General features: G+C 43.6%; 2 protein-coding genes and 1 pseudogene across 3 annotated transcripts; 2 read left to right on the top strand and 1 right to left on the bottom strand.

Annotated features, from left to right (window-relative positions):
• Positions 1–4100: 4100 nt before the first annotated feature.
• DPEP2NB (DPEP2 neighbor) lies at positions 4101–15024 on the top strand (the record flags this gene model as incomplete). The annotated part of the gene is made up of 2 exons (XM_080937135.1): positions 4101–4167; positions 14738–15024. The coding sequence occupies 2 exons, from the start codon at positions 4101–4103 to the stop codon at positions 15022–15024; spliced, it is 354 nt and encodes a 117-aa protein (XP_080793261.1).
• A 2794-nt stretch (positions 15025–17818) lies between these two features.
• LOC308436248 (large ribosomal subunit protein eL8-like) lies at positions 17819–18672 on the bottom strand (annotated as a pseudogene). Its single transcript has one exon. The product of its transcript is annotated as a large ribosomal subunit protein eL8-like (transcript).
• A 1485-nt stretch (positions 18673–20157) lies between these two features.
• Positions 20158–26967, top strand: LOC308436230 (dipeptidase 2-like). The gene is made up of 11 exons (XM_080937089.1): positions 20158–20235; positions 20996–21310; positions 21767–21893; positions 22188–22269; positions 22402–22543; positions 22774–22843; positions 22964–23140; positions 23685–23769; positions 25872–25947; positions 26405–26540; positions 26658–26967. Exons 1-11 carry the CDS (start codon positions 20231–20233, stop codon positions 26901–26903), a joined length of 1461 nt encoding a protein of 486 aa, XP_080793215.1. The 5' UTR covers positions 20158–20230; the 3' UTR covers positions 26904–26967.
• Positions 26968–27411: the final 444 nt, after the last annotated feature.

Below are 27411 nucleotides of genomic sequence, written 5' to 3'. Positions count from 1 at the left end.
AAATAAAGTGGATTTTGACTTTACATAATGTCATGATTTCTTTTTCTTTCTAATCGTATGTGTGTGTGGAGGTCAGAGGACAATTCATGTAGTCAGTATTCCCACTTTTCTGTGTGTTGCAGGGATCTAAGATCATCCTGCTTGCTTGACAATTGCCTTTACCCACTGAGCTATTTCAATGGACCTCATATAAATAAGAAATGATTTGTTTGTTTTGAAACAAGTTGGCACTATATATCACACAGTGGACTTGGTCTCTAGTAATCTTCATTTCTTTTTTTAAAGACAGGGTCCCTTTCCTGGTAGTGGTACCACATGCCTTTAATCCAGTACTCAAGAGGCAAACACAGGTGGATCTCTGAGTCTCGTAGCTAATAGTGGTTTTGTGGGGACAGCCTTAATAGTAACCACTGTTGAAAGAGAATTCAGTAGATTTTACCAATTTATACTTTACCATGTAGGATTTATTGGGTTGGGTTGCTTTGAATTTTTTTTAACTGATTTTGAATTTTCTGTGTGTGTGTGTGTGTAAACACACATTTGCACACCTGAAACAGGCACTTTCAGAACTTAGAGTGAGTGGGTGGGATCCCCTAAAGCTGGAGTTACATGTAATTGTGACTGTGCCCAGACAGGTGTTAGAAACCAAACTCTGGTCCTCTTGCAAGTATTCACTCTTACTGAGCCATCAATCTAAGCCCTTTCTTCCTTTTTTTTTTTTTTTTTTTTGTTTTGTTTTTGCTTTGTTTTTGTTTTTTTGTTGTTGTTGCTGCTGTTGTTTCTTTTTGTCATGGTTGTTTACCACACTGGCAATTTGACCCATGACCTCAAGCTTGTTGGTCAAGTGTTCTACAAATGCATCTCCAACCCTATTTGTTTTGGAAAGGGAAAGGAAAAGGTTGCCCAGTAGTATTATGTCACTGTGCCATGAGTGTGTTTTCAACAAAATACTATTTCTACAAAAACATTCTGCCAATCCCACTATGTAATGTCACTGGCAAGAACTGTTTTTCCTTCCAGCACCTTTAAAATCCTCCTGATCTGGCTGGAGAGATGGTTCCGCGGTTAAGAGCACTTACTGCTCTTCCATCGGTCCTGAGTTCAATTCCCAGCAACTACATGGTGGCTCACAGCCATCTGTAGTAGGATCTGATACCCTCTTCTGGTGTGCATGAAGACAGCTACAGTGTACTCAAATAAATCCTTTTTAAAAATCCTCCTGATTTTAAATATAATGGCCTACAACACTTGTAAATATGAAATCCCATCTGAATAATATGAAGCCATAGTGTTGCTGGGGAAAAAAAAAAAAAAAAAAAAAAAAAAAAAAACACTGATTCTGGGGCCCATGAAATGACTAAATGGATTATGGTGCCTAGCATCAAGTCTGACAACCCAGGTTCCTTCCCAGGGCCCACATGGTGGAAGGAGATAACTGGCTACCTCAAGTTGTCCTCTGACCTGTCTGACTATCCTGTGCAATATGGGCACACACAGAGACATACAAACAAAAAGTAAATGTAAAAGAATTTTTTAAAAAGCAAACACATTGTCTGTGTGACCTTGGATAAGCCCAGAGGAGGTTTCATTGTTTGAATTTGGACTGGATAAAAGGAGCCTAAGCTTGGGTTCTGGGGGTTTTTTTGTTGTTGTTGTTGTTGTTTGTTTGTTTGTTTGTTTGTTTTGCTTTTGTTTTTGGAGCCGGTCTCATGATGTAACCCTGCTAGCATAAAACTTGCTCTGTAAATCAGCTTTTAAGATCTGAGCACATCCAGCATTCTTAAGGCAGGATGCCTCCTCTTCCTGCGGGCAGCCTTTCAGAGCCCCGGCTTTTAATTTACTTTTTAGAACCATGGGTTTATATTATCGGACAACTACCACTCGGATCCAAAACAACTAAAGTACTTCTACAAAATAACTAGGCCATCCCTGTGGTAACTGTTGAACAGTGAGACCGTGACGTGCTCACAAGAGGAACAGGCAAGAGTGACGGCTAAGTGAGCGCAGGACACCAGGTCTTCTCCCAGCACCCATGTTGGGCAGCTCACAACCACCTGCACCTCCAGCTCCGGTGGATCAGACACCCACTGGCCTCAGAAACCTACCTGCGCATACATGCTAAAAAATAAATCCTTAAAAAATGCAAAAAAAAAAAAAAACTTGCTCTGTAGACCAAACTGGTCTCAAACTTAGCTCTTCCTGCCTCTGCCTCACAAATGCTGGGGTTAAAGCTGGTCATGGTAGCATATGCCTCACATATGCCTCTCATAAGTCTCCACACCCAGCTTCAGTTTTAGTAGTTTAAAAGGGTCTTACTCTGAACCCAGGCTAACCTTGAACTCTTCCTAATCCTCCTACCTCAGTCTCTTATTACACCTACATTTATTGGAGGCAGCCCATGTGTTTGATGGGAAAACACTCTGTTGAGGTCTGCTCCCTCCACCCCCAGCATACCTGTGGCCATTTTGTTCCATGCCTGACAACATATTGTTGTTGTATTATGCCCGCCAGTCACTGACACAGAAAAAAATAACGACTCAGAGCAGGGTCATGCTGAACATATCCCGTTATGCTCTGTATGCTCTGAGGTTTGCTAATCTTAAGAAATTCGACAAAGCTTTACTTAAGACCCATCAAATCAAAGGTCACTATGAACTGTTATGTCTAAAATGGCTTGAGTCAGAGCTAACCACTAGGCAATACTTCCTGCACCTGCATATGAGCTCATTGTGGGTTTTGTGGGGGATTCCCCCTCTTCATGAACCTGCCTTGAGAAATGTTTGATGTAGTTCAGATAACTCTGAGCTACATCCCTGACCTGATCAGTATTAGGGTGTGCTTTTAATAAACCGTCCCTGTCTGACTGAGATCAATGTTTGCGTAGAGAAAGCTAATCTCAGCTAACTCTTTAACAACTCTTGATGAGCTTGAATGCCTGATCCTCCTGCATCCCAAGTTCATGCAAGAGAATCCATTCTGGTGTATGCGGTGCTGGGGGCAGGACCAAGGGCTTCATGCAGACCAGGTGAGCGTTCTGAATATAGCCCTACATTCACAGCTTTCTCCTTAGATTTTTCTTAAGATCTCAATTATAAAAAATAAAATAAAATAAAGGTTCTATGAATGTATTCTTTGGACAGAACAAAGTCAATAAAACCCTGTCTGCCTGTTTTTGTTTGTTAGTGCGGTGTTTAGATTTTTATTTTATGTTTATAGATGTTTTGCCTGCACATATATTTGAGCACCATAATCATGCAGTGCCCTCAAAGGTCAGAAAAAGGTGCTGAGGGCTGGAGAGATGACTCAGTGGTTAAGAGCATTGACTGCTCTTCCAGAGGTCCTGAGTTCAATTCCCAGCAGCCACATGGTGGCTCACAACCATCTGTAATGGGATCTGATGCCCTCTTCTGGTGTGTCTGAAGACAGCTACAGTGTACTCATGTACATAAAATAAGTAAATAAATATATATTTTTTAAAAAAGGTGCTGAATCCCCTTGGAATTGGAATTACAGGCTGTGGTTAGTTTTCATATAGATACTGGGAATTGAATCCAGGTCCTATAGACAAGCAGTCAGTGCTCTTGTCTGCTGAGCCATTTCTCCAGCCCCAGCGTTTTATTGGGTAACTAGTATACTTTTTTTTCTACTTGAGAAAGGGTCTCATTATGTTGCCTTAGCTAGCCTCAAACTCAAGAGATGGGATTGAAGCTATGCACCATCATATCCACCCTCTCTGGCTCTCTACTCCACACAAATTTCTCCTTTTCTGTTGCTTAGGGGCAAGGAACTACAGTTTTGCTATTCCTTGTACCCTCCAGGGGCAACTGGGGCTGTGCTCACCCAGTGGTACTTAAGTAGGCTACTTAAGTAGGTTAGGTGAAAGAGCCCTGACAGGATTTCTTTCTGCCTTTGCCCAGCTTCCCTTAAGCATCAAGGCCTGGAAGACTATCCCTCAAGTCACAGGTTCCATATGTGACCTCAGTAGGTAGTGATGACATCACACCCCTTAGTTTCCATGGCAATATAACTACAGCAACTTGGATCCTTTAGGAAAAAGTTTCTATTGTTTCTATACGACATACAAGTCGGCCTGTTTGAGAATGACTGATCGAATCTTTTATATTAACTCTAACTTGTCCTCTGTCCCCTGTGAAGGATGTTATTCAAGTAAGTCTATATCTATCTGCACAAAGAGCCTTTGGGGTACATGTAACTTCACTGGGGACTGTATGTTCATCCTAGGTTTGATGTAACCCCTCAGAATTTCTCTAGACATGATAAGAAGAAATAGTCTAACACTCACCCAGAGACCAACTAACTATTCATGCTCAATATTGAGGACAAATAACATGTTATCTCTGGACAACTGTTTATTTAGAAAGCTTCTAATCTTTATTAACTTAGCTTTCCCTTTGGACTATAAAATGATTCCACCTACCCCTCTTTTTGAGACAGTGTCTCACAACTATGTAGCTCTGGCTATCCTGAAATTACCATGCAGACCAAGCTGGCCTTCAACACAGGGGTCAGCCTGCTTCTGTCTCCTGAGTGCTGAGATTAAAGGTACCATGTGTGGCACGTTCAAACTCAGTTTTAAAAGATTTATTTATATGAGTACACTGTCACTGTCTTCAGACACACCAGAAGAGGGCATCAGATCTCATTACAGATGGTTGTGAGCCACCATGTAGTTGCTGGGAATTGAACTAGGGACCCCTGAAAGAGCAGTCAGTGCTCTTAACCAATGAGCTATATCTCTAGCCCCCTGTACGTGACTTTTAATAGGATTATTTGGTTTGTTGATGTCTAGTTTCTTGAATTCTTTATGTATTTTGGATATTAGCCCTTTGTCAGATGTGGTATTGATGAAAATATTTTCCCATTCTGTTTTGTCCTACTGACAGTGTCCTTTGCTTTACAGAAGCTTTTCAGTTCCATAAAGTTCCCATTTACTGTTAATCTTAGTTTTGTGCTATTGGTGTTCCATTCAGGAAGTTGTCTCCTGTGTCAATAAATTCAAGGCTACTCCCAAATTCTATTAGGTCTAGAGTAACTGTTTTAGTTGTTGTTGTTGAGGCCTTTGATCCACTTACACTTGTATTTTGTGCAGGGCAATAGTTATGTCTCTATTTGCATTCTTCTACATGGGAGATTCAGTTAGACCATTTGTTGAAGATGCTTTCCATCTTCCATTGTATATTTCTAGATTCTTTATTTAAAAAAAAATCAGGTGTCTATAGGTGTGTGAATTTATATCTGGGTCTTTGATTTGATCCCATTGATCAACCTGTCTGCTTTTATGCCAATTCCATGAAGTTTTTAATGTTATGCTTTTAACCTTGAAACCACAGATGGTGATAACTCTAGAAGTATTTATTGTATAGGATTGTTTTAGCTATTCTGAGTTTTTTTGTTTTTTCATATGAAGTTGAATATTATTTCAAGATCTGCAAAATATTGCACTGGAATCTTCGTGGTAACTGTGTTGAATCTGTAGATTGTTTTTGGTAAGATGGCCATTTTTACTAAATTAATCTGACCAGTCCACAAGCTTGGGAGACCTTTCCATCTTATGTTATCTTCTTCAGAGACTTGAAGTTCTTGTCATCCAGGTATTTCACTTGGGGTTAGAATTACCCCAAAATGTTTTATATTATTTGTGGCTATTGTGAAGGGTGTTGTTTCCCTGATTTCTTTCTCAGCCTGGTTGTAGTTTGTATATGTCTTAATCAGGGTTTCTATTCCTGCACAAACATCATGACCAAGAAACTAGTTGGGGAGGAAAGGGTTTATTCAGCTTACACTTCCATATCGCTGATCATCACCAAAGGAAGTCAAGACTGGAACTCAAGCAGGTCAGGAAGTAGGAACTAATGCAGAGGCCCTGGAGAAATGTCACTTACCGACTTGCTTTCCCTGGCTTGTTCAGCCTGCTTCCTTATAAAACCCAGGTCTACCAGCCCAGGAATGGCACCACCCAGAATGGGCGGGCCCCTCCCCCCTTGATCACTAGTTGAGAAAATGCCTTACAGCTAGATCTCATGGAGGCATTTCAAAACTCAATTGAGGCTCCTTTCCTTGTGATAACTCCAGCTTGTGTCAAGTTGACACAAAACCAGCCAGTACAGTATATAAGAGCACTATTGATTTTTATTAGTTAATCTTGTCTTTAGCCACTTTGCTGAAGGTTTTGCTGAAGGTGTTTATCAGCTTTAGGAGTTCACTGGTAGAATTTATGGGGTCACTTATGTATACTATCATATCATCTGTGAATAGTGATACTCTGACTACTTTTCCAATTTGTATCCCCTTGATCTCCTTTAGTTGTCTTATTGCTCTAATTAGAACATCAAGTACTATATTGAATAGATATGGAGAGAGGGGAGAGCCTTGTCTTGTTCTAGATTTTAGTGAAATTGCTTTGAGTTTCTCTCCATTTAATTTGATGTTGGCTTTTGGCTTGTGATATATTGTCTTTATTATGTTTAATTTTGTCCATTGTATCTCTGATCTCTCCACGATCTTTATTTGGATTTTTGTCTAAGTCTTTTACAGCATCAAATGAGATAGATGATCCTGTTTTTCTTTCAGTTTATTGATATGGTGGGTCACATTGACAGATTTTTGTATGATGCACCTCCCCTGCATCTCTGGGATGAAATTTACTTGACCATGGTGGATGTGTTCTTGGATTCAGTTTGCAAGTATTTTATTGAATTTTTTTTTTTTTTTTTTTTTTTTTTTTTTTTTTTTTTTTTTGCATGAGGGAAATGGGTCTGATTCTCTTTGTTGAATCTTTGTGTGGTTTGAGTATCTGGGTGACTGTGACCTCATAAAATGAATTTGACAATGTTTCTTCTGTTTCTATTTTGTGAAATACCTTGAGTGGTATTGATATTAGCTGTTCTTTGAAGGTCTAGCAGAATGTTATGCTAAAAAAGCCCGATCCTGGGCTTCTTTGGTTGGAAGACTTTTAATGACTTCTTCTATTTCCTTAGGGAGTACAGGTCTATTTTAAATTGTTTAATTTAATCTTCATAAGTGTTATGTACCAAGATGTCCATTTCTTTTTGCTTTTTCAATTTCTTTTAGTTTCTGATTTGCTTAATTTAGATATTCTCTCTGTTGTAGTTAGTTTGGATAAATGTTTATCTAACTTGTTGATTTTCTCAAATAACCAACTGTGTTCCATGGATTCTTTGTATTGTTCTCTTTGTTTCTAATTGATTGATTTCAGCCCCAAGTTTGGTTCTTTCCTGCCTTCTACTTCTCTTGGATGTGTTTGTGTCTTTTTGATCTAGTGCTTTTGTGTGTACTGTTAAGTTGCTGGTATGTCTCTAAATTCTTTATGAAGGCACTTAGTGGCATGGACTTTCCTCTTAGCACTGCTTTCATTGTGTCCCATAAGTTTGGGTGTGCTGCGCATTTATTCTCACCTAAGTCTAGGAAGCCTTCAGTTTCTTTCTTTATTTCTGCCTTGACCCCATAGTCAGTAAAGAGCTGTTCAGTTTCCATGAGTTTGTAGGCTTTCTGTTGTTTCTGTAGTTGAACTTCAGCTTTAGTCTGTGCTAGTCTGATGGGGATAGCAGGACTTTTGGGCCTGCCAGTAGGATTAATAATGACACAGAAGCTTTTTAAGATTTTCTTAGGTCTTTTACTAGGGAAGTCCCTCAACCAGCTATCTAGTTTAACCTGACTAATCCTGGCACTATATCCTTCCATGTGGCTAGCTCTACCTCTCTGCTCTGGTCCATCTGTTCATCTCTGTGTCCCTGCTGTGAACATGGGATCTTTGCATGTCTCATTTCTTTTCCCAGCATGCCCCTCCTTCCCCCTCTCAAGTTCTGCACTCCACTTCCCACCCAGCTATTGTCCATCAGTTCTTTAATACAGCAACCAGATATAATTCTAGATTGCCTCTAGGTTAGCAAGGAAAGACAAATATTTACAATATAAAAAAGCTGGTAATAGGACATTAAAATAGCAACGCCAAGATCCTGCCAGCACTTATCTCTCTGTAGAACTAACAATTGAACATACAGAGACACACCTTCACACAGGGTGAAGAAAAGGTTACTCCAACAGATAGGATACAGTGGGTTATTTCCATTTTCTTGTATCTGTGGAAATCTCTTTTGTGACTGAGTATGTGATTAATTTTGGAGAAAGTTTCATGAGGTGCTGAAAAGAAAGTATTATTATTTTGTGATCAGGTGAAATGTTCTGTTAGGCCCATTTGGTTCATCAGGTCTGTTAGCTCCAATATTTCTGTTTAGTTTTTGCTTAAATTATCTGTTCATTGAGAGAGTGGGGTATTGAAGTCTTTCATTATTAATGTGTAAGGTTAAGAATTGAAGTGTTAGCCAGGCATGGTGGCACGCCACTAACCCAATATTCAGGAGGTAGATGCAGGCAGATCTCTGTGAGTTCAAGGCCAGCCTGGTCTTTAGAGTAGACAGGACAGCCAGAGCTACATAAAAAAAAATTGCCCTGTCTCAAAAGAAGAAAGGAAGAAAGGAGGAAGGAAGGAAGGAAGGAAGGAAGGAAGGAAGGAAGGAAGGAAGAAAGAAAGAAAGAAAGAAAGAAAGAAAGAAAGGGGACTGGAGAGGTGGATCAGAGGTTAAGAGCACTGGATGCTCTTCCAGAGGTCTTGAGTTCAATTCCCAGCAACCATATGGTGGTTCACAACCATCTGTAATGGGATCTGATGCCTTCTTCTGGTGTGTATGAAGACAGCTACAGTGTACTCATATATAAAATAAATAAATCTTTAAAAGGAAGGGAGAAATGAAAGAAGGAAGGAAGGAAGGAAGGAAGGAAGGAAGGAAAGTATGGCGGCATACATCTTTAATCCCAGTACTCAGGAGGCAAAGGTAGGTGAATCTCTCTGAGCTTGAGATCAGCCTGGTCTATAGAGTGAGTTCCAGGGCAGTCAAGGCTACATACATATTGAAACCCTGCCTTAACAACATCAAAAACTGCAACATCATTTTTTCTTTAATGAGTATGAAGTGTCATTCCCCATCTCCTTTGACTAATTTTGGTTTGAAGCCTATTTTGTTAGATTTTAAAATAGTTACACCAGCTTGCTTTTTTAATCCATTTGCTTTGAAAATATTTTTCCAACCCTTTACTCTGATGTAATGTCTATTTTTGATATTGTTTCTTGAATGCAGCAGAGGGAATGCCCTGTTTTCCTATCCAGTCTTCAGCTTTTTATTGGGGAATTGGGCCCATTGATAGATATTAATAACCAAAGATTGTTAGTTCCTGTTATTTTGGTGGTGGTGGTGATGGTGCATGTGTGTTTGTGTACACACTTCCCCTCTTTTGGTTTTGTTGGTGTAATATAGATTTCCTGTGTTTTCATGAGTATAGTTAACTTCCTTGTGTTGGAGTTTTCCTTCTAGTACCTTCTGTGGGGCTGGATTTGTGGATAGCTGTTATTTAAATTTGACTTTGTCATGGACTATCTTGGTTTTTCCATCAATGGTGACTGAAAGCTTTGCTAGGAAAAGAAGTCTGGGCTGGTATTTGTGAACTCTTAGAGTTTGTAGGACATCTATTCAGATGTCTTCTTCCTAACATTCAGAGCCTTGTTAAGAAGTCAGGTGTAGGGCTGGAGAGAAGACTCATCGGTTAAGAGCACTGACTGCTCTTCCAGAGGTCCCAAGTTCAAATCCCAGCAACCACAAGGTGGCTCACAACCATCTGTAACAGAATAAAATACCTTCTTCTGGTGTGTCTTAAGAAAGCAACAATGTACTCACATATATGAAATTTTAAAAAAAGACTCAATTATTAAAAAAAAAAAAGAAGTCAGGTGTAATTCTAATTGGTCTGCCTATGGGTGTGATTTAGTCATCAAGGTTTTTAATATTCTTTCTTTGTTCTGTATGTTTAGTGTTTTCATTATTATATGGTGGGGGACTTTCTTTTCTGGTCCATCTACTTGATATTTTGTAAGCTTTTTGTACGTTTATAGGTATGTTCTTCTTTAGCTTAGGAAAATTTTTCTTTTATGGTTTTGTTAAAAATATTTTGTGACTTTTGAGCTGGGATTTTTTTTTTCTCCTTCTATTTTATTCCTCGGTGTTTTATGGGAATTTTTTAGATTTAACATTTTCTTTGATATCTATTTCTTCTATTGTATCTTCAAAGCCTGGGATCCTCACTTACATCTCTTGTATTCTGTTCATGATGCTTGCATCTGTAGTTCATGTTCACTTACCTAAATTTTCCATCTCCAGGATTCCCTCAGTTTGTGTTTTCTTTATTGTTTCTGCTTCCATTTTCAGGTATTGAACGGTTTTATTTCTTTCTTCCGATTGTTTGTTTCTTCTTAGCTTTAAGATTTATTCATCTCCTCTAATTGTTTCTGTTTTCCTGAATTTCTTTAAGGGATTTATTTTCCTCTGTAAAGACTTCAATCATCTTCATAAAGTTTGGGATTTTTGTTTTGTTTTTAAAGATTTATTTATTTACTATATATAAGTATCCCGTAGTTGTCTTCAGATACACCAGAAGAGGGCATCAGATCCCATTACAGATGGTTATGAGCCACCATGTGGTTGCTGAGATTTGAATTCAGGACCTCTGGAAGCCCTCTTAACCACTGAGCCATTTCTCCAGCCCCCATAAAGTTTGTTTTAAGTTGATTTTTCTTGTGCTTCAGCTGTGTTGAAATATTCAGGGTTTGCTGTAGTTGGATAGCTGGGCTCTGGTGGTGACATATTTCCCTGACTGTTGTTGACTTTGCTCTTACACTGGTGTCTAGGAATTTGGGTTTGGAGTAATTAAAGATCTAGGTGTCAATTTCTGAGTTTGTCTTTGTTGGTTGGGTTTTTTGTTCCTTGGTTTCTATTTCCTCTTTGGTCTTCTGATCTTTTTTATTTTTTTAAGACTTATTTATTATATATAAGTGCACTGTAATTGTCTTCAGTCACACCAGAAGAGAGCATCAGATTCTATTACAGATGGTTGTGAGCCACTAGGTGATTACTGGGATTTGAACTGAGGATCTCTGGAAGAGCAGTCAGTGGTCTTAACCACTGAGCCATCTCTCCATCCCTGGTCTTCTAATCTTTGTGGCCTGGATTCCTGGCAGCCAGCATGACCTCTGATTCAGGGAATCTCTGTTTGAGCTGGAGGCTAGATTTCTGGTAGCTAGTGTGGTCCTTGGTCCATCAGGGTATCTCTGCCTAAACTGGGGATGGGACATAATGATGAGAAGATTGGAATAGTGGGGGTGGGGCACTGAGAGAGTGGAAAAGGTCCATGGGTGGGCCACCTATCTGAAATTCTAGTCTTTGGTGTAGTCCCAGTAGGAAGTCTCTGTCTAAGTTTGGAGCTAGAGTTGTGTGACTGGCATGGCCTCTGGTCCATCAGTGAGTCTGCCTGAGTTCACCTATCTGTTCTTATAACTGGCGTAGCCTTCGAACTGTTCTCCTGAGTGGGGTGGTCTGCACCTGAGTGAGCTGTAGTCATCCATGGAGGTGGGGGAGGGTTGTGGAAGTGGGGCAGGAAGGGGTGGCAGTGGGTCAGGTCTTTGGTATGAGAGAGGGTTTCAAGGGCAGGTAGGCCTCTTACCTGTTCTTCTGATTAGCCTGGCCCACACCTGAGCAGCAGATATCCACTTCAGGTGGAGGCAGGGGCACAGCAGCAGGGGAGTAGAGGACAGTGTGGCAGGAAGGAGTGGCAGCAGATTGGGAAGTTGGGAACAGAACAGAGGGCATAGGAAGGTAGGCAGGCAGAAACCTTATCTGTTCTTCTGATTGGCATGGCCTGCACTTTATACCACCCCTACAGAGGACAAAAATGTAGTTCCCAACATCTAGGGTGGACAATTTACAACTGCATGTAACTCCAGTTCCAGAGACTGTGAAGACTCTGGCCTCTGCAACACACACACACACAATTAAAAATGAAATAAAATAAATCCATTTAAAATAATTATTACCGGAGCTATAAAGATGGTTCAGTAATTAAAAGCTGTCTTCCAAAGAACCTGGTTCAGTTCGAAGAACTCACATGACACCTCCCAACAGTCTGTAAATCTAGTCCCAGAGGATCTGATACCCTTTTTCTAACCTTCTCAGTCATTGGTCACCCACAGACATATATGCAAGCAAGATATCCATACAGATAGATAGATAATTGATAAATAAATGCATGGACAGATAGATAAGCAAATTATAGATAGTTGATAAATGGATAGATGGTAGCTAGCTAGCTAGATAAATAGATATAAAAAGATAAAAATATTTACTGCTTGCATGAGTTTATGTGCACCACATGATATAGGAGTCCATGGAAGCTAGATACCCTAGCAGCAGACTTGCAGGTGGTTGTGAGCCACTGTGTCAGAGCATGTCCTCTGCAAGGTTACAAACTCTTCAGTTCTGAGCCATCTCTCCAGTTCCAAGATTCTTGAATAGACTCAGAATAAAACCAAGTGTCTTGGTACAGAGATGGCTCTGTGCTTAAGAACATTTGTTGCTCTTGCAAACCACTCAGATTCGATTCCTAGCACCCACACAGTAGTTTATAACAACTCATTAACTCCAGTTCAGGGAATTCAATACCTTATTCTGACCTACTTGTGCACCAGGCACAGATGGAGTGTACAGACACGCATGTAAGCAAAACACTAGAAGTAAATGAAATAACCCTTTAAAAAGTTAAAGGTTGGGGGCTGGAGAGATGGCTCAGCGGTTAAGAGCACTGACTGCTCTTCCAGAGGTCCTGAGTTCAATTCCCAGCAACCACACGGTGGCTCACAACCATCTATAATGAGATTTGATGCCCTCATCTGGTGTGTCTGAAGATAGCTACAGTGTACTCATATACATAAAATAAATAAATCTTTTTAAAAAATAATTGATTTCTTTTCAAAGATTAGATAGTTGGGCAGAGGTTTGGTGTGCTCCTTTAATCCCAGAATTTGGTAGGCAGAAACAGACATCTCTGAGTTTGAGGCCAGCCTGGTCTTCAAGAGTTTCAGGACAGCCAAGGCTACCCAGAGAAATCCTGTCTTGGAATAACAAACAAAAACTTTGAAAACCAAGCGTGCTTACTTGTCAAACGAAAAACAGAGCACCGGGAGAAGAGCTGATAAAGGCTCCTGATAAAACCTCATTCAGATCCAGGCGCTTTAACCATGCCATCATAGAAAACCCACAGGTCGACCACCATCAAACATGCCAGTCTGAGCGGGTGAGGACCAGAGGAAAGGAAGTTGTTACACAAATGAGAAGAATGGAGAGCTGCAGGTGCTTCGGAGATGGAGGGAGGAGGGGACCGAACAGGCCTAAGGGTTTGAAAGAAAGACACTCCCAGAAATGCTTTACTCCATCTTGAACTGCAGTCTGTCACCACTGACTCCAGTCTCAGTGTAGACACTCAGGTAATTACAGAGGATGTATGCAATTTCCCTAGGGTGAAGTCTGTAACCTAGGGCAACTGGAAACGGGAACCAGGTGCGGAGTAGGCTTGTGACTGGGCCAATTAGCATAACATAAAGGGGCGTGTATCTCTCTCAAGCATACAAGCCAGCAGTCTAGCTCATCCTAAGGGAATGGGGGGTTGGTATGGTTATTCCAACAGATAAGGAAAGGGTGTCCCAGAACTTGGGCCAATATGAAAAATGTCTTTGGGAGTAAACTTAGCCCCTGGAGTTCGTCTCTGGACCTCTTGTCTGCTCTTAGTATTTGGCATCAGAGCTGGACAGTGGATCAAGCCCATAGACACCACTACTTGGGAGACTAAGGCAGGAAGACAGCTAGAACCTAAGAGTTGCAGAGTAGTTATGACCATGACAACGTGGATTGCCTCAGGAAGGAGGTAGGGGATGCTTCAGAGATGGCTTGGTGTTTAAAAATGCCTGTTGTACACTCGTGGGGGCCTGAGTTTGGATCACAGGTGACAAAATGGGTATGGGGGCTCATAAATACCTGTAATATGAGGTGTGTAGCATATGAGAAAGGAGAATTTGTGGGCCTCGCTGATTCCTAGCCTGGTGGGAGGGAGCAAGTCCCAGGTTCAAGGTAATACTCTGCCCCAAAGACATGAAGAAAAATGACAGGAAAGAACACTGGACACACTCCTCTGGCCTGTGAACCTGCACGCACACACACACACCCACACACACACACACACACACAGAGAGAGAGAGAGAGTCAGACAGAGTGTTAGTGCATGGCCACTTGCAGCTATGGCCTTTACTTCAATAGAATAATGTCTCAAAAAAAAAAAAAAAAATCAAGATCTAGCTAAAATCAGGCTAGAGTCACGTGTGGTTGAAATAGGAAGTTTGAATAAACAGGTCCTAAGAAGATTTGCCAACCAGGGTGGGACCAGTTCTTAACAAATCTATCTTACACTGTTTTTTCCAAACATACTCATTAAAGCTCAGGAAAGGCAAACCTTTAAAAAACCCTTCTCATTTGTGGGAGGAGAAAATGAGGGGTCTCAACTGCAGCTAGCTCAAGGCTCTACCATTCTTATGGACATGGGCCACACATGCTGGCCTCCCACGACTCCCACAGGCTCCCCAGAAGCCAAGTCCTTTAACAGAGGCAGCCCTTCGAGGGGACCCAGAGCAGTGGCAGAGCAAGGCAGTGTCTGGGTGCCAAGCAGAGAGGTGGACCTCAGCCAGAAACAGGGAGGGATAGAGGAAGGACTCAGGAGCACAGAGGAGAAAGCAGAAGTGACTGACGAGTTCTGGTTTTCCCTGCAGCGTCCGTGCCTCCCACAGCTCCTTCTTCCCCCGGATACTACCACGTCCTCTACAGAGAGTGTGCACAGGCCCAGATGGCCTGGCATGGAGAGACATACTGCCTGATTGGAGGCTACCGTGTCTATGGGGATGCTCCACTTCCCACACCTGCAAAGGCTGAGGAAGAGAAGCCAGCGCCCAGGCGGGCTCCCAAGAGACAGCGAGTTCAGGAAGAGTCGGACCAAGATCTAGGGTGTCCCAGGGCGAAGATTCCTCGTCTGAAATTGAAACATGGTGGCAAAGGGTAGCCCCACATAAGAATGCTGCCTGAACATCCCCAAAGAGAAGAATGGCTGATAGCTGCCTCAGAAGGCTGAGCCCTCTTTAGCAATGCCCTCCACTGACCACCAATGTAGACAGCTTTAGCTGCTCTGCCTGCACTCTATGCAGTCAAGAACCCACCAGCATGCCAATTAGCCGTGAGCAAGGAGGCTCAGAGTAGAGCTGCTCTGAACAGCCCATTCCACCCTCCTCTCAGTCCTCTAGAGTCTCTTCTTGTGCAGCAGAAAGGAGTGGTTGAGTTGAGGAGACAAGTGTAGAGAGAGGATACAGAGGAACTGAACCGGGGGCTGCCTCTCTGAGTAGACTCTACTCTGATGCATGCCAGAAGCCACCAGCACAAGCCAGGAGTGGCTGGACTTCCTAAAACTAGAAGAAACGAGCAGAAGTTGATCAAGGAGACTCATGCCTGAGGTCCCAGGAGACAGAATAAAGAACCCCAGGGAGACCTGCTAGCTGGAGCAAGAACACTGTGGACAAAGTCCAGCAAACCCATTCCCAACCCCATACCCAAGATTTATGTGTTCCTTTAATTTCAGCTCATGCTGACACTGGGGGCAGGGGAGGTCCCTTCTGCCCAGCAGAGTGATTTTCTGTAACAGTCTTTGACTTGAATCCAAAGACCAAGTCAAGCCTTCCTGTTCCCTTAAAGTAAATTCTTTCACAGAGAAACTAGTGTTTAAAGTCATGTGCCTATAAGGAACCCTTGGGTGCACTTTCTTTCTGACCCATAGTTTAATTTTTAAAGATTTATTTATTATATATAAGTACACTGTAGCTGTCTTCAGACTCACCAGAAGAGGGCATCAGATCTCATTGAACTCAGAACCTCTGGAAGGGAGTCAGTGCTCTTAATCTCTGAGCCATCACTCCAGCCTGACTACTACTTTTGAGAATGAGAGATTTAAACACCCATACCAACTCAACAAAAGCTTTTAAGGTGAAGAACTGGAAATACAGTTTTAAGAGCTTCATATAGTCCAGGCATAGTGACACATACTTTTAATTCCAGCACTTGAGAGGCAGAAACAGATGGGTCTCTGAGAGTTCCAGGATAGCCAGGGATATATAGACAGACTCTGTCTCAAAAACAAAACAAAACAAAAACCTTCCTATAACTGGCTACATTGGTTCATGCCTATAGATACCTATAGGTAACCTTAGCTAGTCATGGGGCTGACTAGCTAAGGAGGATTGATTAAGCTACTAGTTAAGAACAGGGTGGGTAATGCAGAACTTACACCTTCTAAATAGACAAGTAAATAAAAGCTTTCCCACTATGCCAGTTTACAGGAAATACAAGGAATTGAGGAAAACATCAGATGTCATAGAATATAACTAGTAAACTCAAAACCATGGAAAATGCCAAGGGAAAAACTAGTTTTTTTTTTTTTGTTTTTTTTTTTTTTTTTTTCAACAAGTCAATTGCAAAGAATCAATTCTTTTCAGAACTACACAGTAAACCATGACTGCATTTATCACTGCACACTAAAACTCATAGTTATAGAAAGAAGGCAATCGTGGAGATTTGAACATGACAGTTGAAGACAATAAAGATGTTTTGTGACATTTGGGAAGCTGACACAAGGTAATTGCAATGAATTTGAGAGTTGCCTGAGCTGTATAATAACTTCCATGCCAGTCTGGGCTACAGAGGGAGACAATCTGCTCAGCTGGTAAAGGCATCTGCTACCAAGCTTGAGTTTGATCCGTAGGTCACCCGTGGCAGAGAACTGATACCCACGGAATGTTCTCTGACCTCCACATTCACTCCATAGCACATGTCCAGCCATGTGTACATACACAAATACAAACACACCCATCAAAAAATAATGTCAGAAAATGTACTATGAGCTTTAATGATGCCTTTATAGTGATTTGCTTTTTAAGAGTTCTGACCTTCTAAGAAAAAAATGCTTACATAAGAATAGAACACATGTCTATGATTTGCATTGCCTTTTTATTTTTTCTTACCCTTGAAGCTATTGCTCAAACTCAGGGCTTTGCACATTCTAGGTAAGCCTTCTTCTTCTACTGAACCAGAGCCCAGCCTTGTAACTTGCTTCAAAATAGGGTAAGGGCTAGAGAGATGGCTCGACGGTCAGTAGCATTTGCCACTCTTCAGGAAGACCAGGGTTAGATTCTCAGCACCCACATGGTGACTCACAACCATCTATAACTCCCAGGGGATCCAATTCCCTCTGCTGATCTCTGAGAGCACCAGGCATCCACGTGGCAGACAAACATGCAACTAAAACTCATACACGTAAAATAATTAAAAATTAAAAAAAAAAAAACTTTAGAAACAAAACACTCTGTTGAGCTCAGCAGGTGACTGTGCTTGCTGCTACCTTTGATGATCTGAGACAGTCATGGTGACAGGAGAGACCCAAGTCCTGCCAGTTCTCTGACCTCCACACCTCTAGACATACAGAGAAAGAAGTAAGTAAACGTAATGATCTGTAGCAGAGGCAGGAGAAATCGCCACGTTGGTAAAATGCTTGACGTGTAAGCATATGGACCTGAGTCAGGCCCAGCAGCCTCTAGCCCCAGCATTGGGGAGGATGGGATGGAGGCAGGAAGATCCTTGGGCTTGCTGGTCAGTCAGGGTAGCTGAAATGGTGAGCTTCAGGTTTAGTGAAACCCTGCTTCAAAAAAGATTGGGAACAATAAAGAAGACACCTTGAAGTCATCAACTTCTTTTTCTTTCTTCCTTTCTCTCTCTCTTCCTTCCTTCCTTCCTTCCTTTCTTTTTTTTTTTTTTAATTTCGAAATTATATTTATGTACAGAAAACTTAAGTGTACATTTAACCCAGTTTAGTGGCGAGTTCTTTAGCCTTTGCCTTTTCTAGCTTGGCAATGCGAGCCACAGACTTAGGACCCAGAACGTTGCCTCCCCAGTGGCGGCAGATCTCGTCATATCTGTCATTATAATTGGTCCTAATAGCTTCTACCAGCTTAGCCAGAGCACCCTTGTCTTCTGAGTTAACCTGAGTGAAGGCAACAGTGGTGCATGCCTTCCTGTGGACCAGGCGCCCCAGCCTGGCCTTTCCCTTGATGATGCAGTAGGGCACCCCCATCTTTCGACACAGGGCAGGTAAGAAAACCACCAGCTCCATGGGGTCTACATCACGGGCAGTCACCACCAGCTGAGCCTTCTTGTTCTCCACCAAGGTGGTGACTGTATTGACTCCTGCTCAGAGGACAGGTGGTCTCTTAGTTGGGACATCCCCTTTGCCTGCAGCTTTCTTCTCAGCACGGGCCAGTAGCCTTTGCTTCTTCTCTTGCTTTGTCTCTGGCCTGTACTTGTGGACAAGCTTAAGCAGCTGAGTAGCTGTTTGCCTGTCCAGGGCCTGGGTGAACTGGTTAATGGCAGGAGGTACTTTGAGCCGCTTATAGAGGATGGCTCTTTGCCTCTGCAGCCTGATGTAGCGTGGCCATTTGACGAAGCGGAAGCGTGTTAGATGTCTTTTGGACTGGATGTCCTGCCCAATGCTGAAGCTCTTGGGCCTTTTCTCAAACAAAGGATTGACCACCTTTTTGGCCTCTTGCTTCTTGATGATGGTGGGGGCCGGGGCCACCTTCTTCCCCTTGGCCTTCTTCCCTTTGGGCATCTTGCTCGGCTGGAGGAGAGAGAAAGAAGAAGGAATTGTCCCTTCCTTTCTTTCTTGAGGTTTTATTCTATTTATGTGTATGGGTATTTTGTCTGGGAATCAAACCTGGTGCTCTGGAAGAGCAGCAGGTGTCTTAAGCACCTCTCTCACTCTCCCCCACCCCCCACCCCTGTATTTATTTGTATTCTATATACCCCTCAACTTCCTGGGGCTTATTAGGAATAGGAACAGAACAAGCGTAATATTTACTCTCAAACCCACAATGGTAACATGGATACCAGGAAACCTGAGAGTTTCTCTTCCCTTTTGTCAACTTGGACGCACGAGAAAGTGGCAGTGGGGGAGGGGAAGGAAAGGAGCTAGGTCTGAATCCTGTAAAGAACACCTTGGTCTGAAACACAGCCCCAAAGGAATACACATCCTACTGTGGGCCGGCCAATGAAACCTACTTACTAGCTGTAGCAGAGAAGGAGCTGCTTTTAGCCCAGTGCTATTACAGGAGGCACACATTACTATCCTGAAAACACAAATACATCTATCCTGGGTAGTCCAAGATTTCTGTCTCCTGTTTAAAGAGTTTGCTCATTTCCTTTTTTAAATTTAAACATATGTATTCATTTGTATGAATTCAGGGCTCATTTTGTAACTCATCTGACTTACTCATTATGTAGACCAGGCTAGCTTTGAACTCAAGAGATCCACTTGCCTATGACTTTCAAGTTCTGAGACATTTGTCATCATATCCCAACTCCATTTTTAAAAGAGGGCTTCTCAACCTCTCTAAGTCTTCATAGTACCCAAGGAAGGTTGCAAAAACTGGATCCTCTTCAGTCAGGACCAGGGAGCAAAACAAAAATAGTTATCTAAGAGAGTGTAAGCACAGATCCTGAATCTGCTTTAAGGGATGGGATTATTATTATTATTATTATTATTATTATTATTATTATTATTGGATATTCTCTGTATTTACAATTCAGGTGTTATCCCCATTCCACCCATCCCCCCCATCCACTGCCTCCATGAAGGAGCTCCCTCTCCCAACCTCCCTCTCCTACCTCAGCATTTCCCTACACTGGGAAAACCTTTGCTGGACCAAAGTTCTCTCCTCTCATTGATGCCAGAGAATAATATCCTCTGCTGAATATATACCTGGAGCCATGGGTCTACAAGAACATGTAGAATACATGGCCACTATGTGTATGTGTATGTGTTGGGAGGATTATATGTACTGTGGTGTGTGTGTGTGTGTGTGATGTGTATTATATGGGGGGGTGTATATGTATGGGGGTTTATGTGTTATATATGTGTTATGTGGTATCTGTGTTATATGTGTATGTGGTGTGTGTGTTATGAGTGTGTACATGCGTGAGGCTGGGGCTGTTCCTGGAGAAAGCAGAGAGGGTGATGGCTCAAGTTGGAAACAGGGTGGGGCTTACAAGGACAGGAACTAAGTCCTTGAGGTTTCTGGGAGAGCTCAGGCCACAAGAGCCTCAGATACCAGTGGAGCCATCGGACCCAAGTACCAGGCCTAAGGACTCATACATCTGACCTGGCTTCCACAATGAGGTAGGAGGTCAGCCTGCAGCCCTGGGAGGAAGGTGCTGAGATGGGGTGGTGGGGGTTCTCTACTGCCCTGGAAAGTATTTCATTTCTTCCATCTCCCTAGCTGACAGACTTTTGTTCCTTTGGTACTAAGTATTCCCTTAAGCACTCAGTTGCTCCTTCTGTTCTCACCTCAGATGGTCAGCAATGGGAGTCCTGGGCGGGTACAGTATCTGCTGAGGAAGGAGAGCAGTCCTCACCTTGAATAGGGTTGGGGCTCTTCATAGTTTCCAGTTGCTTGATGGAGTCTTCAGAGGATAGTAGATAAGATGGAGAGGTCAGTGTCTTGGGGCTTGTGTCCCTTGAAGAATTCAGGGAAGGGTGCAAGTAGTCAGGGACATAAGGTGGTCTGCAAAGGGATTGAGGCCCTTACACTGTTCAAGAAACACCACTGGTCTACTTTCTTGGAGAAGAATCTCTAGAAGCAGCTAGGAAGCCACCTGGGTTGATCCCCTGGGAACAGTAAACAAGAGGACTTGGGACAAAGGAAGCCTAGACAGGAGCTGACTGGGTCCTGCAGGTCTTGGCTTGCCCAGGCCACGGAAGTGCCTTTGGAGCCTGGGATAATGGGGCTGTAGCTCCCCCTGGCGGCTGTACTGCGCCACCTTGCTATCTACAGAGTGGCTGTTTGGAATCCGGTGACCTCAAACTTCTCACCAGACTTGGTCTCTGCCTGGCTTAAGTTGAGGGTCAGGATTATATCATTGCCTTCTGTTCCTCTCAGGCTTTCGCGACTTTCATCCGTGCCGGTTTGCTCTGCCGTGAGCAAGACGTCGCTCACGGGCCTCAAGGGTCATTGGGTGCTTAGCCAAGTGCTTTCAGTGTTCCTGTTGGTGATGCTGCTGTTAGGGCCTTCACAGCCTCTAATACGGACCCAGATAAAACCAGGCATCTCTGGTGCTTCCACCGAACCAAGCACCCTGAGAACACTCACCAAACCCGACATCTTCAGCATTCCAACCACCCCTGGCAACCCCAATTTCCCAGGCCTGCGAGAGCACACGAGAGCTCTGATGCAGGACTTTCCGCTTATAGATGGGTGCGTAAGGACGGCTTGGGGGGACGGTCAGAATGAAACAGGGCTGAACATACACCTGGAATGCAGAGGGTTCTGAGCCGGCTGGATTAATAATACCTACCCCTAGATGCTGGCTCCCAGGGAGTGGACTTTACCACTTCTATAGTCCGAGGAGCCCTAGCCTAGCCCAGCCCAGGTTTCAGAGGATCTCAGTATGGTCTGGGTAACAATGTAGGATGGGAGTAATTGTCAGAATTATTCTGTTAGACTTGGAAGCCAAAGAGGCACAGCTATTTGTCCTGTGTGTGTGTGTGTGTGTGTGTGTGTGTGTGTGTGTGTCCAGATTACTCCGGATCTCACCAGAAGTAGCCTAAACTAAATCATCCTCCTGCCTTAGCCTTCTGAGTACTGGGATCACAGGCAGAAATACTAAATTTTATTTGACCTAACCTAACCTCTCTTTTGACTCTCCTACAGCCACAATGACCTGCCTCTTGTCCTGAGGCAATTTTACCAGAATGGACTACAAGATGTTAACCTGAGAAACTTCACCCATGGCCAGACCAACCTGAATAGGCTTAAAGAAGGCTTTGTGGGAGCCCAGGTACAGCGCGCGCGCGCACGCGCGCGCACACACACACACACACACACACACACACACACACACACAGCATGGCTGCTGGGGAAGGTTGAAGAAATTGGTGTTCTTGAAATGACAAGTTACTCAGATGGGAATAAACAAGAAAAAATACAAAGGCCATAATATGAGCCTGTGGCTAGAGGGGTCAGTAAGAACAAGTATGCATTCATTACATGTGGCCTTTGAACCCACAAGTCTGTCTGTTGTAAAGGCCAAGATAGCTCTCCTACACAAACCAACCCCTGGCTTTGCCTCCAGTTCTGGTCTGCTTACGTACCATGCCAGACCCAGGACAGGGATGCGCTGCGCCTCACACTGGAGCAGATCGACCTCATTCGCAGTATGTGTGCCTCTTACTCTGAGCTGGAACTTGTGACCTCAGTTAAAGTTAAGTGGACTTATTCAGGGTATAGGGGATGGATGAAGCTACTGCTCTAGCTCCTGAAAATAATCACCTGACCTATGCCTACAGCTCTGAACAGCACACAGAAACTGGCCTGCCTTATTGGTGTGGAGGGTGGCCATTCACTAGACAATAGCCTCGCTGTGCTTCGAAGTTTCTACCTGCTGGGGGTGCGTTATCTGACGCTCACACACACCTGCAACACACCCTGGTGAGCACAGAACCCTCCAAAGCAGAATTCTGCCCTTGTGGACAAAGGACCAAGATTTGCTCTTGTATTCTGAGACTCACATACAGGAGCTGGTATTGGTTTTGTAAAAGCAAGACTGGGAGTCCTCCTTTTGCCAAGCCGGATCTTTGAATTAGCTGTGTGGGATGACAGAGGGAGAGAGTTTGAAGGGGTGTGACCACTAATCAGATTGCTTCCTGCCTGTCCCACAGGGCAGAGAGCTCATCTAAGGACATCCACAGGTTCTACAGCAGTGTCAAAGGACTGACCAGCTTTGGTGAGGTGAGAACTCTGAGCGATAGATACTCCACACCAATGCACACCCCTTTTCTGAATGATAAAAGTGTGTGTGTGCGCACGAGCATGTACCCCCCACATCCTCCTCCTAACCTGTCCCTGCAGAAGGTGGTGGCAGAAATGAATCGCTTGGGCATGATGATCGATTTGTCCCATGTCTCGGATGCTGTAGCCCGGCGGGCCTTGGAAGTATCACAGGCTCCTGTGATCTTCTCTCACTCGGCTGCCAGGGCTGTGTGCCCAAATGCTCGGAATCTTCCTGACGATATTCTGCAGCTTCTGGTGAGAAATTTCCTAGCCCTGGAACCTAAATCAGGACTTGAACCCCCCTGTCCTTTCATTCCCTTAGCCCTCAGACTGAGCATTCTCTGCCCCACAAAACCATAAAACTATGGCCTCTAAATTCTTGAACCTGCGGTAGGGAGATTGCTAAAGATAAAACTTTTATTTTTTTATATTATTTATTTAATTTATATGAGTACACTGAAGCTGTTTTCAGACACACCAGAAGAGGGCATCAGACTTCATTACAGATGGTTGTGAGTCACCATGTGGTTGCTGGGAATTGAACTCAGGACCTCTGGAAGAGCAGTCAGTGCTCTTAACCACTGAGCCATCTCTCTCTCTAGCCCCAAGATAAAACTCTTATACCTCTCAAACTCAGGGTCTAGACATCATCAAAATCAAGGTCAAGCTTTCCTCCCTAACAGAAAACCAGGGAGGTGAAATCCTCTTTAGCCCCCCAAAGCTTTCTCACAGGGATTAGAGGTAGGCACATAATTCTGTTGGGGAGCAAGGCTGAATGTCCCTCTGACCATCCCTGCAGAAGCAGAACGGCGGCATCGTGATGGTGACCTTCTCTGTAGGCGTGCTTCCTTGCAACCCATTAGCCAATGTGTCCACAGTGGCAGGTGAGGCCCTCTCCCCTGAAACCCACCTTTCTATGCATTCATTTTATTCTTTCCTTTTTTCCTTTTCCTTTTTTTAAAAGATGTATTTATTTAATTTATATGAGTACACTATAGCTGTCTTCAGACACACCAGAAGAGGGCATCAGATCCCATTACAGATGGTTGTGAGCCACCATGTGGTTGCTGGGAATTGAACTCAGGACCTCTGGAAGAGAAGTCAGTGCTCTTAACTGCTGAGCCATCTCTCCAGCCCTTCCTTTTTCTTTTTAAAACCTCAAAGACAATTTTATTGGCGTTCAAGAGAATGACAAACAAGTTCCTCCTAGGCTTTCTGGATAGCACTGTTTGACCTGAAGCCTTGGGGGTGACAGCACAGCCTTAATCGTTTAGTCAAAAATGCCATGATGAGAGCTCAGGATGCGGTTCAGTTGGTAGAGCGCTTGCCTCCTAGGAAGGCCTGGATTTGATCTACTCAGCTGATAATACAGAATGAGTTCCAAGATACCCAGGGTTATGCAGAGAAACCCTGTCTCAAAAACAAAAACAAAAACAAAAAAAAAAAAACCAAAAAAACAACAAAGTCCCAATCTGGGCAGTATACGCAGCACCTAATGCTCTTGGAACAGAGTCAAAGAATCCAAACTGACTTGTAAGCCGTCAGTTCTAGAGCAGTGTCCCAAGTATTGTGGATTACCAAAGCATCCTATCTACCCTGCCCCTGCCTGGATCTCTGTCTTGATCTCTACTCTTGTCCACAGGAGGCCCCGTCAGGTTTTTCAGGCTGGAATCTATCATGATTAGATTGGATATGACCTAAATCAGTGGCTTTTCAAATTCGTTCATTCCAAACTGAAGTCTAGTCTAGGGCTTGCTTGTAAGTTCAGGTGCCAGGTATATGAAGTACCAGCTACAAGAAGGGGAATCTGATGCTGGGCATGGTGGCACACGACTTTAATCCCAGCACTCAGGAGGCAGAGGCAGGCAGAACTCTGTGAGTTCGAGGCCAACCTGGTCTACAAAGCCACTCCAGGATAGCCAGGACAACACAGATAAACCCTATCTTGAAAAAAAAAAGGGGGGGGGTGTAGGGGGATCTGTTTTGGCCATGGAAGCCATCTTCCAGTAATTTATTAAAACAAGAAACAAAAGGAAGGGTAGGGGCACCCTCTATAATTTCTCCAGGCATTTTGTTTGTTTTTTATTAATTTATTTTATATGAGTGGGTGTTTTCCTTGCATGTATATCTATGTACCCTATACATTCCTGGTACCCTCAGAAGCTAAAAGAGGTCATCAGATCCCCTGAAACTGGAAATATAGATTACCATATGAGTGCTGGAAACTGAACTCAACTCAGGTCCTCTGGAAAATCAGATAATGCTTTTAATCATTGGGCCATCTCTCCAGCTTTCTTGAGACCTTTTAAGGAATACAGAGTTGTTCCTTTGGCCACATATACACAAATCTATAAGAATGATATTGTACACATCGAGGAGATGGGCAGTGTTCAAACAGGAACACCTAAAGCTACCCTGGCAAGACCATCTATAGTTTCCCTCAGCATGCTGATAACATTGTTGTAGACAAGCAAGTTTCTTGCCAAGAAAATGTTTAGATTGAACATTTTAAGCATTCTAAGAGCCAAGATAGCTTCCTGAACTGGGCAAAGAAAAAACAGAGAGTGGGAGAGAGAAAGAGGGAGAGAGAGGGGGAGGGGAGGGGAAGGGAGGGGAGGGGAGAGGAGGGAGTGAGGGGAGGGGAGGGGAGGGGAGGAGAGGAGAGGAGAGGAGAGGAGAGGAGAGGAAAGGAAAGGAAAGGAAAGGAAAGGAAAGGAAAGGAAAGGAAAGGAAGAGAAGAGAGAAGGGAAGGAAGCCAAAGAGAAAGGTCAACAGAAGCACCAGCTTACTCCAGCCAGGATGCACACTTCAGGAAGGAGCCCCAGCTGCTGGAACCCATTCCCTGTGAATTCATGGCTTAATGTACAGGAAGAAATAAAGTAGACTAGATTAAACTAGACTGTGAACAAAGGAGGAGTGGGACCAGCCAAGACTACTTCCGGGGCCATGTTCCCTAAAAGCCCCAAACTGCTGTCTGTCTCCCCAGATCACTTTGACCACATCAGGGCAGTCATTGGATCCGAGTTCATTGGAGTTGGTGGAGATTATGACGGCACCAAGCAGTGAGTATTTACTTCTCTGCAGTTTGTCTGAAGCTGCTGTCACTACACCAGGGTCCTCATAGCCTTGGCTTTGCCCATTCAACATTGTTCCATCCCCAGGGTCTCTTTCCTGTGCTCTCCTGTATGTCTTTAGCTCAAGGCCTCTACTAAAGCATAGAAATCTCATGTCCAGCCCCTGCCGGTCCATCCCCTCTGAGCTATTGGCAAAGCAGTGTGTGGGATGACTATCTTCTCTACAAGCTCTTTTTTTGTTTGTTTGTTTGTTTATTTGTTTTCCAAAACATTTCCCTGTGTATCCCTGGCTGTCCTGTAGACAGGGCCAGCCTGGAACTCAGATATCCACCTCCCTCTGCCTCCCAAGAGCTGGGATTAAAAGCATGTGGCACCACCACCTGGCTGAGTATGGAATTGGGATTAGGATACCAGGTCTGAGGCTCACCTGCTGGTGACTGCACAGGTTCCCTCAGGGGCTGGAGGATGTGTCTACATACCCAGTGCTCATAGAGGAGCTGCTGAGACGAGGCTGGGGTGAACAGGAACTACAAGGCATCCTTCGAGGAAACCTGCTTCGGGTCTTTGGACAGGTGGAACAGGTATACCGAGATGGGAGATGGGCGAGGCAGAGGTGTAAGGGCCTGAGCACATGCTCACATACCTAATGAGCTCTAGGAGACCTGGGAGAGCCGCTGACCACCAACTGTCACCTCCAGGTACGAGAGGAAAACAAATGGCAAAGTCCCCTGGAAGACATGATTCCGGAGGAGCAGCTGGCCAGTGCTTGTCACACAGTCTTGCCGCGTCCGAAACATCCGAAACAGTATCCAGGAAAGAACCAATCAGAGACTCCAAAATATCATACACTCAAGTTAGCATCCAAGTTGTCACACTCAAAATCCTCTCCCCACATCGTCCAAAGCCTTGCCATCATTGCCACCTTTTTAGGCCTGATTGTGTGACTTTTAGAGGATGCCTAGTCCTCTCAGATATCATCTGGTACCCCAAAAACCTCTCCACCTGTGCAGGGGCAAGTATTTCCTGGAAGTAAATGTTTTGGACATAGAAACAGATGTGAGTGTTCTTCCCTGCAATAGAGTAGGTTAACACGGGTTGTCTAGGCATCTCGACCACCACTTGCTCAAGGGAGTTGGCAGTGACCTGTACAACCCAGATGACTGGGCTTGGCACAAGATGAAGCCAATGCAGTGGGTCTGGCTTCAGGAAAGTGGTCTTGAATTTTGGGGTCCTTCTTAGTATTTTATCTCGATCCACAAAATGAACCACTGACTCCCACCTCACAATTCCTCAAAGAATTCCTTAGGTTCATAAGAAGGGCATCTGACTGGATCACAGATAACCTTCATTCTTATTTGGACAAAGCTCAGATTGCCAGGACATAAATAGGTCATGGGCCTCCAGTGATTAGACTGCCATATATATATATATATATATATATATATATGGCAG

This window comes from Micromys minutus, assembly GCF_963924665.1.
Source record: "Micromys minutus genome assembly, chromosome: 24".
Lineage (NCBI taxonomy): Eukaryota > Metazoa > Chordata > Mammalia > Rodentia > Muridae > Micromys > Micromys minutus.
This window is presented reverse-complemented; position numbering and strand designations above follow the sequence as displayed.

Coding starts and splice junctions, on each gene's coding strand:
- LOC308436230 (XM_080937089.1), top strand. Junction 25,948..26,404: donor GATTATGACGGCACCAAGCA/GTGAGTATTTAC, acceptor GTGACTGCACAG/GTTCCCTCAGGGGCTGGAGG. Junction 26,541..26,657: donor TCTTTGGACAGGTGGAACAG/GTATACCGAGAT, acceptor TGTCACCTCCAG/GTACGAGAGGAAAACAAATG.